Source organism: Oratosquilla oratoria, chromosome 24, assembly GCF_046742065.1.
Source record: "Oratosquilla oratoria isolate Oo_2021 chromosome 24, ASM4674206v1, whole genome shotgun sequence".
Classification (NCBI taxonomy): Eukaryota; Metazoa; Arthropoda; class Malacostraca; order Stomatopoda; family Squillidae; genus Oratosquilla; species Oratosquilla oratoria.
In genome coordinates, this window is record NC_134800.1 from 364,227 (window position 1) to 376,641 (window position 12,415).

General features: G+C 40.8%; 2 protein-coding genes across 2 annotated transcripts; one reads left to right on the top strand and one right to left on the bottom strand.

Annotated features, from left to right (window-relative positions):
* Positions 1-193: 193 nt before the first annotated feature.
* Positions 194-784, bottom strand: LOC143038702 (ATP-dependent DNA helicase Pif1-like). The gene has a single exon (XM_076208257.1). It carries the CDS (start codon positions 782-784, stop codon positions 194-196), a length of 591 nt encoding a protein of 196 aa, XP_076064372.1.
* A 298-nt stretch (positions 785-1,082) lies between these two features.
* LOC143038703 (general transcription factor II-I repeat domain-containing protein 2-like) lies at positions 1,083-4,280 on the top strand. Its single transcript, XM_076208258.1, has 5 exons — positions 1,083-1,182; positions 2,468-2,500; positions 2,589-3,245; positions 3,628-3,746; positions 3,861-4,280. Exons 1-5 carry the CDS (start codon positions 1,083-1,085, stop codon positions 4,278-4,280), a joined length of 1,329 nt encoding a protein of 442 aa, XP_076064373.1.
* Positions 4,281-12,415: the final 8,135 nt, after the last annotated feature.

The following is a 12,415-nucleotide window of genomic DNA, read 5'->3' on the forward strand; positions in this document are numbered from 1 at the left end:
GAGGACGGGAACATGGACAGGTCATCCCGCTGGCTGTCTGGGGATTCCCTTTCCCGTACCATGCATATGTTTCCCAATTGTATTTATAATTAATTTACTTGCTGCCTTTGACAAACAAACAAAACCTTCCCTGTCATTGATATCAATGACAGGGAAGGTTTTGTTTGTTTGTCAAAGGCAGCAAGTAAATTAATTATAGATACAATAACAGATTTTTAGCAAACCTCTTGTTCTCAACGTCTTTGGAGTCGAGTCTCACGTTCTCTGTTAATTCTAACTTTGTCAGATCGTCCCAGAAATAGCTGGATTTTATACAGTATTCGAGCTCGTCGTTCTTTCCGCCTCCTCTTATGACTGGTAGAATTTGCCTAAAATCTCCTGCACAAACAAAAACTATTCCACCCATAAAAATTTCTTTTTCCGTTATGTCTCTTAAAGTTATGTCCAGTGATGTGATCGTATTCTTGTTTGCCATTACAACTTCGTCCCACACTATGATTGATGTCATCCTTATAAGTCTTGCCATCTCAGTGTTCTTCTTGATACTGCAGGCGCGAATTTCGTTGTTTACCAGTAACGGTATCTTGAACATATTGTGAGCCGTCCTTCCTCCGTGCAAGACTGTAGCGGCTATGCCCGAAGAAGCGACAGCCAAGGCTATTTTCCCCTGGGAACGGACTGTGTCCAGAATAGCGTTAAGAACGAAAGATTTCTCCGTGCCTCCGGGGGCGTCAAGGAAAAACCCGTTATTCTTGTATTCGGAAGACCTTGCTACGCGGTTCATTACAACATCGTAACAATTCCTCTGTTTATCATTCAAAAGCACTACCTTCTCCTTAACCTCTTCTGCTAACCTTTTTTTGTTGTACGATTTTTCCCTGCGTATAACGTTCGTTGTCCTTTCACCTTCTCTAGAAGGCGGCAACCCGTATTGATCAATCTATCCTCCTCCACAATTCCACACGTGTTCTTGTATATCGTCTAAGGCAGGGCTCTCCAAACTATGGCCCGCGGGCAACATCCGGCCCGCCGCATAATTTCATCCGGCCCGCCAAACAAATCCCTATGTGGTGGCCTTGAAAATGAGCACGGGCTGCAGTGTTGCTGATCTAAGCCAGCGTTGCCAGTTGGATTTGCCCAAACTATCATACCAACCTATCTCTATTCTTAACCAAGGCAGTGGCAAGAATTCTGTCACGGTTTAATTGCTGTGACTAGCAATTAAAATGTAATGAAAACTCAAACGGTTTCCAACTGACAAGGATAGCCTCGCCGCCTCAGTCGTCAGGGAGGAGAGGGTCTTGAGGGGGTGGGTGGTGTTGGTTGGAAGGAGGGGTAGTGATGGACGCAGGGAGACGAGCGATAGGCCTTGCAGAAAACGGAGAAATAAAAATATTTTATTACTGATTGCTCTATTTGCAATAATTAAACTGAAAAGCTATTAATAATATTATATTTAAACCCAAAATGCTGCACCTACTCATGAATAATTATTGTATTATCGTACTGCTGCTCAACTATTGTACATTGTACACATGTTCAAATTTTCATATTTGTAAGATAATTATCGCATGACTGGCATCGCTGAATTCAAAGCTGAGGCTGCTGACTGGTGGCGCTCAGCCCGAGTCAGTTTCCCTCTCTCTCGATAGTGTGACGCACAAATACTAGTACTGTTCATGAACTTATCATATTTATATTATGATAGCCCAGTTTCTTAAAGTTTAAGAAACTGAGCTATCATAATATAAATATTGAACATTTCAGTTACTCCAAAGTTTAAGACTTAAACTTTGGAGTAACTGAAATGTTCAAGTAGATACAAAAAAAAAAAAAAAATAATAATAATAATAATAATAATAATTACTTCACCTCGACTAGTTTATTTTCGAGTAAACACAAGATCGACGTAGCCTAATTTTGTATGTAGGCCTATTAACCATGGAATACTATGGTGGTTTTCAAGGAAGTGCAAATTCGCGCGCTCATAGATAGCATTCCATGGTTAAGCACTTTGGAGGTAGCTCCGAACTTTAATTCTAATAACCAGTTGATAAGTCAGTACCTTTAAATCCTTAAAATACCCTTATGTTTTGAGATATGGAAAGGAGAAAAAAAAAATTGGACAGTGAGTGTCGTCAGTTCAGTGACGAATGGAAAATAAAGTACTTTTTCGTGAAAGCATAATGATTAAGCTTAATGTCTCATATGTAGAGACGGTGTTGCTGTTATGAAGGAGTACATTATTCGTAGGGACTATGAATCTAAACATGAGATCGTCTTGGCCTAATTTCGTAAGTAGGCTTATTAACCATGGAATGCTACGGTGCTTTTCAAGATAGTGCAAATTCGCGCGCTCATAGGTAACATGCCAGGGTTAAGCACAATCGCTGTAAATCCGAACTTTAATAAAGCCAATTAATTTTCTGTACCTGTTTAAATTCCTAAAATACCCTTATGTTTTCAGATATGGAAAAGAGAAAGAAAAGAAAAGTGGACAGTGAGTGTCGTCAGTTCAATGACGAATGGAATATAAAGTATTTTTTTTGTGAAAGCAAATGATAAAGCTTTATGCCTCATATGTAAAGACAGTGTTGCTGTTCTGAAGAAATATAATATTCGTCGGCACTATGAATCTAAACATGGCTCAAGTTATTCTCACATCACAGGAGCAGAACGCACTAAAAAGTTTGAATCATTTCAGCACAGTCTGCATTCTCAACAAGCTTTTTTCAGTAAGAAAAAATCTGAAAATGAAACTTCAACTAGAGCCAGTTACAAAGTTGCCTATGTGTTAGCCAAAAAAGGAAAACCTTTCACTGATGGTAGTATCATAAAAGAGTGTATAGTGGAAGCAGCGGGAGAGTTATGTCCAGAAAAAGTAAACCTCTTCAAAATGATAAGTCTTGGGTCAAATACTGTTGCTCGTAGAATTGAAGATTTAGGAGGCGACATAATTCGGCAAATAAAGGAAAAAGCAAAAAGATTTTGTTGGTATTCTCTTGCGTTGGATGAATCAACTGATGTGTGTGATACCTCTCAGCTCTTAGTATTCATTCGTGGTGTTGATAGTGAATTTAATGTGACCCAAGAATTAGCATCAGTTCACAGCATGCACACCACAACAACTGGAGAGGACATTTTCAATGAAGTAAGTAAAACTATGACAGAATATAACCTGGAATGGAAACAAGTGCAGTGTGTGACAATTGATGGAGGAAAGAATATGTCTGGGACAAAGAAGGGTTTGGTTGGACAAATTACAACAGCTTATGAGGTTGGAGGATTCTCAAAACCCATTTTTCTGCATTGCCTTATCCATCAACAATCATTGTGACTAAAATATGTTGATATGTCTTGTGTCATGAAACCTGTTGTTTCTGTGGTTAATTTCATTAGATCTCATGCACGCAACCATCGCCAGTTTCGTGATTTCTTGAAAGAAATTGGTGCTGAGTTTGTTGACTTGCCTTATTATACAGCAGTTAGATGGCTTAGTTGTAGAAAGGTTTTGCTGCATTTCTTTGAGCTCAGATTAGAAATTGATTTATTTCTCACAAAAAAAAAATAAACCTCAGCCATTTTTATCAAATTGTGAATGGATTTGGAAATTGGCCTTTTTTGCAGATATGACAGGTCATATGAATCAATTGAATCTGAAGTTGCAAGGCAAAACAAATTTGATCAGTGACTACTTTGTTCATGTCAAGGCATTCAGAGCAAAACTTGCGCTACTTGAAGGCCAGGTGAAAGTTAAGAATTTTGCTCATTTTCCATGTTGTGAAAAATTCCATGCATAAAGTAAAGTTGAATATCCTTCCTCATTTGCAAATGAAATAATTTCAGATTTGAAAAAACAGTTTCAGGAGCGATTTGCTGACCTTGATGCCAAAGCAAATGAAATCAGGCTCTTTCATAATCCATTTGACTGCAATGCTGAAAATCTTCCAACTCAATTTCAAATGGAAATTATTGATCTCCAGGCAGATGACAGACTGAAAGATAAGTATAGAGAAGGAAATCTGATTGAGTTTTATAAATGCCTGAAGCCAGATCAGTTTCCAAATTTGAAAAAGTTTGCTTGTAGTTTTGTGCCCATTTTTGGTACAACATACTTGTGTGAACAAACATTTTCCAAAATGGAGTGTGTGAAATCTAACTATCGAGCAAATTTGTCTGATGATCATTTGAAATCAATTCTTACAATTGGCTCATCTAATCTGGAACCGGATTTTAATGAAAATTTGAAGTCAAAACGACAGTATCATTCGTCACACTAATTTGGTTGCATAAAACTAAAGGCAGGAATCTATTTAGTTTACCCTGATTTTTTCCAACAGCATATGTTTTTATTTTTCCATTTTTATACTCTAATATTTGAGGAAATTAAATTACTGGCACTGATTTTTTTTTTTTTTTTTTTTTTTTTTGCCCGCATAAATGTGGGAAATATATAATGTGGCCCTTACATTGAAAAGTTTGGAGACCCCTGGTCTAAGGCACCAAGATAAATTTCGTCGTTGTATTCTGTTAACTTCCGACAGTGTAAAAAGTCACTGGCAAATAGATCCTTTGTCTCTTCCCAAATAAGTGACTAATCTTCGAGGTCCGAAAACACCAACATGATAGCGTACGTAGCTCTTAACTATTTTCGGTCGTTTGTGTGGTTTATGATCTCCATTACTGTCTGCCTCCATGCTTCCTCATCGTTTAAGAGTCCCATTGCTTTGACGGTTTCCCTGAAGGTATCGTAACTTTTGCCTTTGACGGTTCTTAGATCTTTAAAGGAGTAGGGCCTCGTCTATGCGTAAGAAGCAGTCTTAAATAGAAAAGTTCAACGGTTTTATTTGTCACAGCCCTTATACGCCCTAAAGAGGATGCGCGCGTTTTTTCGTTCAACCCACTTTAACGTTTTCTCGTCAAATAGGAAATGATTAGGTACTTGGTGGTAGTATAGACTTTCCGCAAACTCATTGTGAGAACACAACTTGAAAAATGCCGTCAACTGGGTGTCCTTTTTTGTCTTCTTATCAATTTCTTCCTTTGAAGTCCCTTCTGTGTAAAACACTTCGTTTTCGCCTTTCAAGTGTAAATCAAGGGCCACCACGGCAGGGTAACTTTTGTGAATAGCAAATTTAAATATCTTCCATGTCGCCTCGTTAGCATTAACATACCTAGCCTCCTGAAATTTTCTAACTTCGTTAACGGAATCGTTTTCGCCGGTTTTTGTAAAGAGAATGCGATCACAGCCTTTGTTTACATACTTTGTAACATATGCAATACATTTGATAGAATTTGAACATTCAACGTTATTTGTGCGTTATACTTTAAACAAAGATACGGGTTATACGGAACAACCCACGAATTATCCACTGTAACTTATTTGCCATTTATATTTTTTGTAAATGAGTGGCCGCCTTCTCCGACAGACCTTCTTTGGTACAAAGGGTAACCGTTGTTTCCAAAAAACAATTCCTGTCTGCATAGTTTAGGAAAGCCTTTTTCACAGTTTGGTTGTTGTTGTTGTTGTTGTTGTTCCCTAGACTGTCTGTCCGAGCAGTCCCGTCTCCCCAAGGAATGCCATAGCCGAAACTGGGTTTTCCCACAAATCCTTTATAGAGCGTATGTTGTGTTGTTTGCGTGCATGATTGTGTATAATGCAGTCTTCCATTATGTGTTGTATGGTATGGGGTGAAGTGTTACATCCTGGGCAGCTGTTCACAACGCGGTCATCCAGCCTCTTCTGGTAGCTTAGAAGTGCTGGGTGGTGACCGCACCGCAGTCTGGCCAAGTGGACTCTGTCCTTTCGTGGGAGAGAGGATTCAGAAGGGTGGATATCAGGGGGTCTGGCATGCAGCAGTGTGTTGTCTTTCAGTGTGTTAATGGAGCGGTGAGTGATATGATTATGAATATGTTTCCGGAGGCTGGTATTTGGTGGTTGTGGAGGAAGAGAAGAGAGTATCTGTGCGTGATAAAGGTCTTTGGGTGTTGTTTTAATGTTTCTTGGTGTGTGTGGGTGTTCTGCTATGTAGTGTAGCGGGTGTAATGTGTTTGTGGTGGCTGCGGCAAGTGTTTGTGTGCCTCTCATGTCGAGGTGGTCCATGACTTTGAGGACTTTTGTCTCATGGTGTAAATGGTCTGTAGGTGTTGTATTTGTGCAGCCTGTAATTGTTTTTAGGGCTTTGTTTTGTACGATTTGAAGGGTGTTGTGGTGTGTCTCACTGAGATTAGGAGCCCATGCAGGACTCGCATAATTCAACACTGAGCGTATGCATTGTTTGTATATTGTTATATTAGTTTCTTTGTTTTGTCCAAATGTTGTTCCAGTGATTGACTTAAGTGCGTTAAGTCTGGGTGTGTATTTGTTTTTGTTTTTATGTTTGTGATGTGTTGTTTGAAAGACATGGATGTATCGTATGTTACACCAAGAATTTTCGGTGTGTTTGTGTGTGGTATTAGAGTGTTGTTGATGTAGAGATGAGGTATGTATTTGTGTTCTTTTGTCCAGTTGGTGAGAAGTGTTGCTGTAGATTTGGTTGGAGCTATTTTGAGTCTGTTTGTGATGAACCATGTGTTGAGTGTGTCAAGGTATGGCTGGATTATTTCTGCAGCTTTGTCTGTGTTACGATGTGTGCATGTGATTGTTATGTCGTCTGCGTAGGAAGAGATTTGTATTTCTGAGGTGTCTGGCGTGGGTAAATCATGCATGTATAGATTAAATAGTGTGGGGGATAGAACCGAGCCCTGTGGTACTCCGTTCTTAATGTTTCTGATGTGCGATGATTGGCCATTATATGACACGTAAGCATTCCTACCTGCCAGATAATTGGCCAGCCATCTTTTGGTGTTATTGTGCATGTCTGTGTTATATATTTTATTTGTTAGGTTGTGGCGGGGGATAGCATCAAAAGCTTTACTAATGTCTAATGTTATAAGAAGTGTTCTGTGGTGGGGCCTATCTGAATTGATGCCATCTAAAATTCTTTGTGTGAGGTTTGTCAGAAGAGTGTTTGTGGAGTGTAGTGGCCTAAAACCGTGTTGTGAGTCAGCAAGGGGAATATGTGGTGTGACAAGTTTAAGTATTAGGCGTTCAATGACTTTAGAGGGGGTGCAGAGAAGTGTGATTGGACGGTGCGATGTTGGGATTGTTGGGTCTTTGTTCGGTTTTAGAATGGTGATTATTTTACCATGCTTCCAGATGTCGGGTATAGTGTTGTGTGAATAGCTGTAGTTTGCAATGTTTGTGAGTGCGTGTATACCTTGTGGTCCAATGTGTTTTAGGTGGATGTTGCTTATGTTATCAGGGCCACAGGCAGATGAGTGCTTGAGACTATGTATTATGAGTTTTGTCTGACTGTCTATGAAGGGTATATAGTCTGAGTCTGTGGGAAAGTCTTTCTTACGTCGAATGGTGCGTCGGTCGTCAGGGTGAGTGAGATGGCTTGTCTGTGCAAAATGACGTATGAGTGCGTTTGCTTGTTGTCTGTTTGAGGGTAGATTATCTGTTGTTGTGATTATTGCTGCGTGAGAGCGTGTAGTGTTACTGTTGGATAGTGTAATGCTGTTGAGTGTTTTGTACAATTTGCTGGTGTTTGTTTTGTGATCAAGTGTATTGATAAAGTTTTGCCAATTTTGTGTTTTTTGTTCATGTATTTTATTGGCAATCACAGTGTTTAGTGTTTGTATTTGGTCTGCTATGTTTTGAGGGATAGGTGTGGGGTACCGTGTTTAAGGTGTGAAGTTGGGGTTGTGTGATTTTCTGTTGCCTCTAGGGATGTATCTCTTGTCTGCATTTTGTATGATTGTATTAAAAGTGTGCACAGCATTGTTTATGTTTGTGATTGGTGTACTGTTAAGTGTTTCAAAATGTTGTTCTGTCTCTTCAGTAAAAGCTTCCCAGTTAGCTCTCTTGTAATTGGTGTAAGTGTGTCTGTGGCCGACTGGGGTGCATCTTGTTTTGGTCGTGATGATGATTGGAAGGTGGTCAGAGCCAAGGGCTCCGATCACTCTCCATGATGTTGTTGGGGTTAGGCAGGGTGAGCAAAAGGTGATATGAGGAGAGGAGTGAGTGTAGAGGGCTTGGTGTGGGATATGTTGTTCATGATAGTCAATGAGTCAAACTGAGTCTGTATATCAAGCCCTCTGTCTGTGTCAGGGTTGTCGACATACCAGGCAGACGACTTGGCGTTGAAGTCTCCACCCATGATCAGGTTGGGGATTGAGGCTAGTTGGCTAAAATGAGGCCTGAAGGTGTCTGGAACTGTGGTGGATGATTGAGGGGGGGAATGTACATGTTAACTATTGTCAGTGTTGATTTGTTGCCTGTGCGGATTCGAATGGATTGGATTTCTGTTGTGTTATCTGTGGTAGGGAGGAGAATTTTGGTTGTGGCACTTGTGTCCACAAAACAGATGGAGTGGTGGATCAGGGTGATGAGTCCACCGCCATAGCCGTCAGTCCGGTCTTGTCTGATGGTGGTGTAATTATGAAATGATGGTGTTTTGTGTGAGTGTCTTAGTTTTGTTTCTTGTAAAATTGCAATGTGTATGTTGTGTTGTTTAAGAAAGTGTTCAAGTTCATGTTTTTTCGTGTTAATACCGTCAATGTTGTGTTGTAATATGTTGATGTTGTGTGTTTTGTATGTGTTGTATGTTGCCGTTTGGGGTTGAGGTTGGGGTGGTAGTGGGGAAGGTGTAGGATCTGGGTCAGAGGGGGGGAAAGGAGAGATCGGGGACAAAGGAAGGGGAGTACTAATCGGGGGTAAGGACAGAGGGAAATTGTGAGTGGGTGAGGGTGCTGGCTGTGGTTGGGGAGGTGGGAGTGGAGTTACTGGAGGGCAGGTAGAACATGTCCAAGTGTTTGTGTATTGGTTTGTGTCAGCAAGTGTTGTACAAGTGAGGTGGGCCCAGTTTTTGCACATATTGCACTGAACTGAGCCCTTTGTCTGTCTGCTCGAAGTAATAGGTTTAGAGCATGTTGGGCATGTGTATTTTGTGGTGGGCCCAGGATTGCTCTCTACATCTCCAGCTAAAAGTAGAAGAAGAGGGGTGATCGCCGGAAAATCACCCCTTGGTGCAGAAAAAACGTAATATTGCATGTTGGGAAAAAGGATTGTGGTACTCCCCAAGGTAGGCGTAGCTCCTCTTGGGGATCGGTGCCACCTGCGTAGAGCCGGTGGCCAGGGGTAGTTGCTGCCGTTTGGCCCCCAACTCTTGGGGTTGGGGGGGTGGTCCCACGACGTAGACGCTGCAGCTCCAGGACCTCCACAGTTTGGTTGGTCTGATTTCTTTCCTTGGCAACACGCGTTAGACTCGTCAAAACCTTTACAGGGACCGTGGATCATACATCTTGTTACAATTTCGTACAACGTAGGTTCCTTGGTTTTATCGGGTATTTCGGCCGAAATTAACTTTTTACCACATCGCCTGTTACCCGTTGCTCCATCCATAGAAGAATGTGTACGTGAGGAAGACCTCTTTTCTGCCACTCTACGCTATAAAGATTAGCCTTTACGGGTCCAAATATATTTTTCTTTGTTAAATCATCCATTAACGCGTCAACTTTCAGCTTAAAAAGACTACTAACCAAATCGGGTCGATCGTTGCCTTGTGCAGAACAAGATCTATGTGTATATAGATCTTGGTGCAGAATAGCTCACTTTGCCGCTCGTTTGTTCTACCGACGTTCGTAGTTCTTCCCAACACGGGTTCATCGTAAAAGTGATAAAGTAATCTGGGGCCCCTTAATAAGTGACAAACGCTAGCGCGTTTTGTTGGCGCTGTTTCATGTATCTTGGGCCCCCGACAAACGTTGCAGGTATGATAACCTGTTGACCGGCACTTTGTCCTTCTTCTCCTTGTAAAATATCTGCACGTTCCTTTCTTATTTGTTTTTGGCTAAGCTCAATGAACGCCAATCTATTTGACTCAATTTTTACATACTTATCAACGGTGAATTGTTGGAATAATTTCCTTCCCTTAGTCAAGTAATTAAAGACTCCTTCCCTTTCCATGTATAGAGAAGAGTAATACATGCGGGGGGTCAGGTCTTTGTTGTCTTTATTATTTTTCTTCATAGTGTACGAATAACCGAGATCCCCGTTGGGGAACAACATCGGGTACTGAAAACTATCGTAAAAATAGTTGTTGTGGTCGACGATTTTAAGAGTAAATTTTGAATCTTCTTTTGGGGAATCGATTACTATACGTAGAGGATCTCTCAAAGAATCGAGATTTACGATGGCTCCAACTTGTGAGGAAGAAGAAGGTAAATGATAGACTCCCTTGTTTTTCGCGGGTATTAAGGCCCTCGGCAGCCCGTAAAGTGATGGCCACTTCGGGGACGTTTCCGTACTTCTTAACGTATAAGCGTCTTTGCATTTCCAACTCTTTCAACATCCCCGAAAGGCAAGCATTGTTGGCCGTCATGTACCCATACAGTTGTATTATAATTTTCTCATTTTTCGATAGTTCTTTTTCTTCTCTAGCACGTCGTTTCGCAGTTTCGTTGTTTTTCCTTGTTCTTCTATACACCGTTCTACTATTAACTTTTGTTGCGCGTAGCTTAATCTGTTGGTTTTTGTCATGGTAAAAGTACAGGTCCAAGAACGAATTATCCGATTTCCAAAAAGGTTTTCCTTCCTCTTGTTTTTTCTTATTATCTTGAAACAAACCTTCTCCAAACGTTAACAACTTAGGCTTCAATCTACCAATTTTATGGTAAAATTTTCCCTGTATCTTGTAACAAAGCGATGCTTCAGATGAGTTCTCGAGCTTATTCGAGGTTGAAAAGGATGTGAAAGAGAATACCAAATTGAACCCAGACAAATTCTGTAAGAAACGCTCGGATAAAGTAGACGTACCGTCATACAAACCTCTGACAGCGTTGTCTTTTATTTTCGATGGAATGAAGGGAAGTATTTGGCCTAGGTAGCAGCACATAGATTTGAGCTCCAGTTTCCACAGTACCGCTCCACAAATCTTACATTTCTCGTCACCGATTTGGCCAGCGCTGTGCGCAGGAACTCCTTTAACATCATTTTCGCGCATAGCCCCGGTTAATTCCATGGCAAGCAGCTTGCGGGAATCTAGTTCTGGCTCCTTCAAGTGGCGCTGGCTGCGCTCATTTCTCATTTCAGATAAAACTCGCGTGTCCTCCTCTGATAATGTGTGTGTTTTGCTTTCATCCCTCATGGCGGCCTTTACTCTTTTAATCGTTGCAGCCGCTGAAATCTTTTCCTCCCTTTTCCTTTTTTTATCTTCGCGTTTCTTTTCCTTTTCTTGCAACAATTTCTGCATTTTTCCCTTCTCTCTTCCCTTATCTTTTTTCTTTCGTTTCTAAAGCCAATTCAGCAGCCATCCGCTTTTCTTTTAGACGATTTCTTTTCTCTAGAGCCAATTTTTCCTCAATTAACCGATTTTCTTCTTTCTCTTTTGCAAGTCTCTCTCGTTCTTCTATTCTTTGCTTCGCCTTTTCCTTGTCTCGACGGATTTTATTCAGTCTCCTTTGGTCACGGGAGTCTTTCATAGCTTTCCTGATGGCGTATTTGTTTCTTCGTTTTGCCTGGTTGAACGTTTTGAAGGCCTTCTCTAGATAATACATTTGTATGTTTTGTGGTCGGGTTTTCCGCCCGATTTCACAAAGTTTTTATACCCGACGAAATAATGTTTCGAGAAATTTTCAGAAACGCTGTCTTCAATTTCTCCGTCAAAAAGTTCAAAATTGTCAAACATTTCGTCGGAATACTCGAAATCTTCAACTTCTCGTACCGTCTCGTTGAATTTAAGCACTTTTCGTTGGAATTCTCGAACAGATGCGCTGGCACGGGAGGTTTTAACGTTTCTGTACAGATCTGGGAAAGCTTTTGTGTGTTCGTTACGTAACTGGGCATGCAGGTTCTTGTCATTCTGCAGTTCTGTTTTTTATTTTTTCCGGTTAACCGTAATCCATTTCCAAAAGTGGCGAAGACGCCTTTTCTTGTTAGCGTCGGGTTCCCTGGCGGGCATGGTGCCTAAGATACAAAAAAACGACCACTATCTTAAACAACGTGACGTGACCCAAAAACGCCGGACCCCTTTCCGTTTTCGCTCAAGCTCACTATGGTTTTGTGAAAACTGACAATTTGAGAAAACTCCGCGCTTTATAGTCTATTCTTTGCTTCGCCTTTTCCTCGTCTTGACGGATTTTATTCAGTCTCCTTTGGTTACGGGAGTCTTTCATAGCTTTCCTGATGGCGTATTTGTTTCTTCGTTTTGCCTGGTTGAACGTTTTGAAGGCCTTCTCTAGATAATACATTTGATATGTTTTGTGGTCGGGTTTCCGCCCGATTTCACAAAGTTTTTATACCCGACGAAATAATGTTTCGAGAAATTTTCAGAAACTCTGTCTTCAATTTCTCCGTCAAAAGTTCAAAATT

Coding starts and splice junctions, on each gene's coding strand:
- LOC143038703 (XM_076208258.1), top strand. CDS start 1,083: ATGAGCACGGGCTGCAGTGTTGCTGATCTAAGCCAGCGTTGCCAGTTG. Junction 1,183..2,467: donor TATTCTTAACCAAGGCAGTG/GCAAGAATTCTG, acceptor TTATGTTTTCAG/ATATGGAAAAGAGAAAGAAA. Junction 3,246..3,627: donor TATGTCTGGGACAAAGAAGG/GTTTGGTTGGAC, acceptor CCTTTTTTGCAG/ATATGACAGGTCATATGAAT.
- LOC143038702 (XM_076208257.1), bottom strand. CDS start 784: ATGAACCGCGTAGCAAGGTCTTCCGAATACAAGAATAACGGGTTTTTC.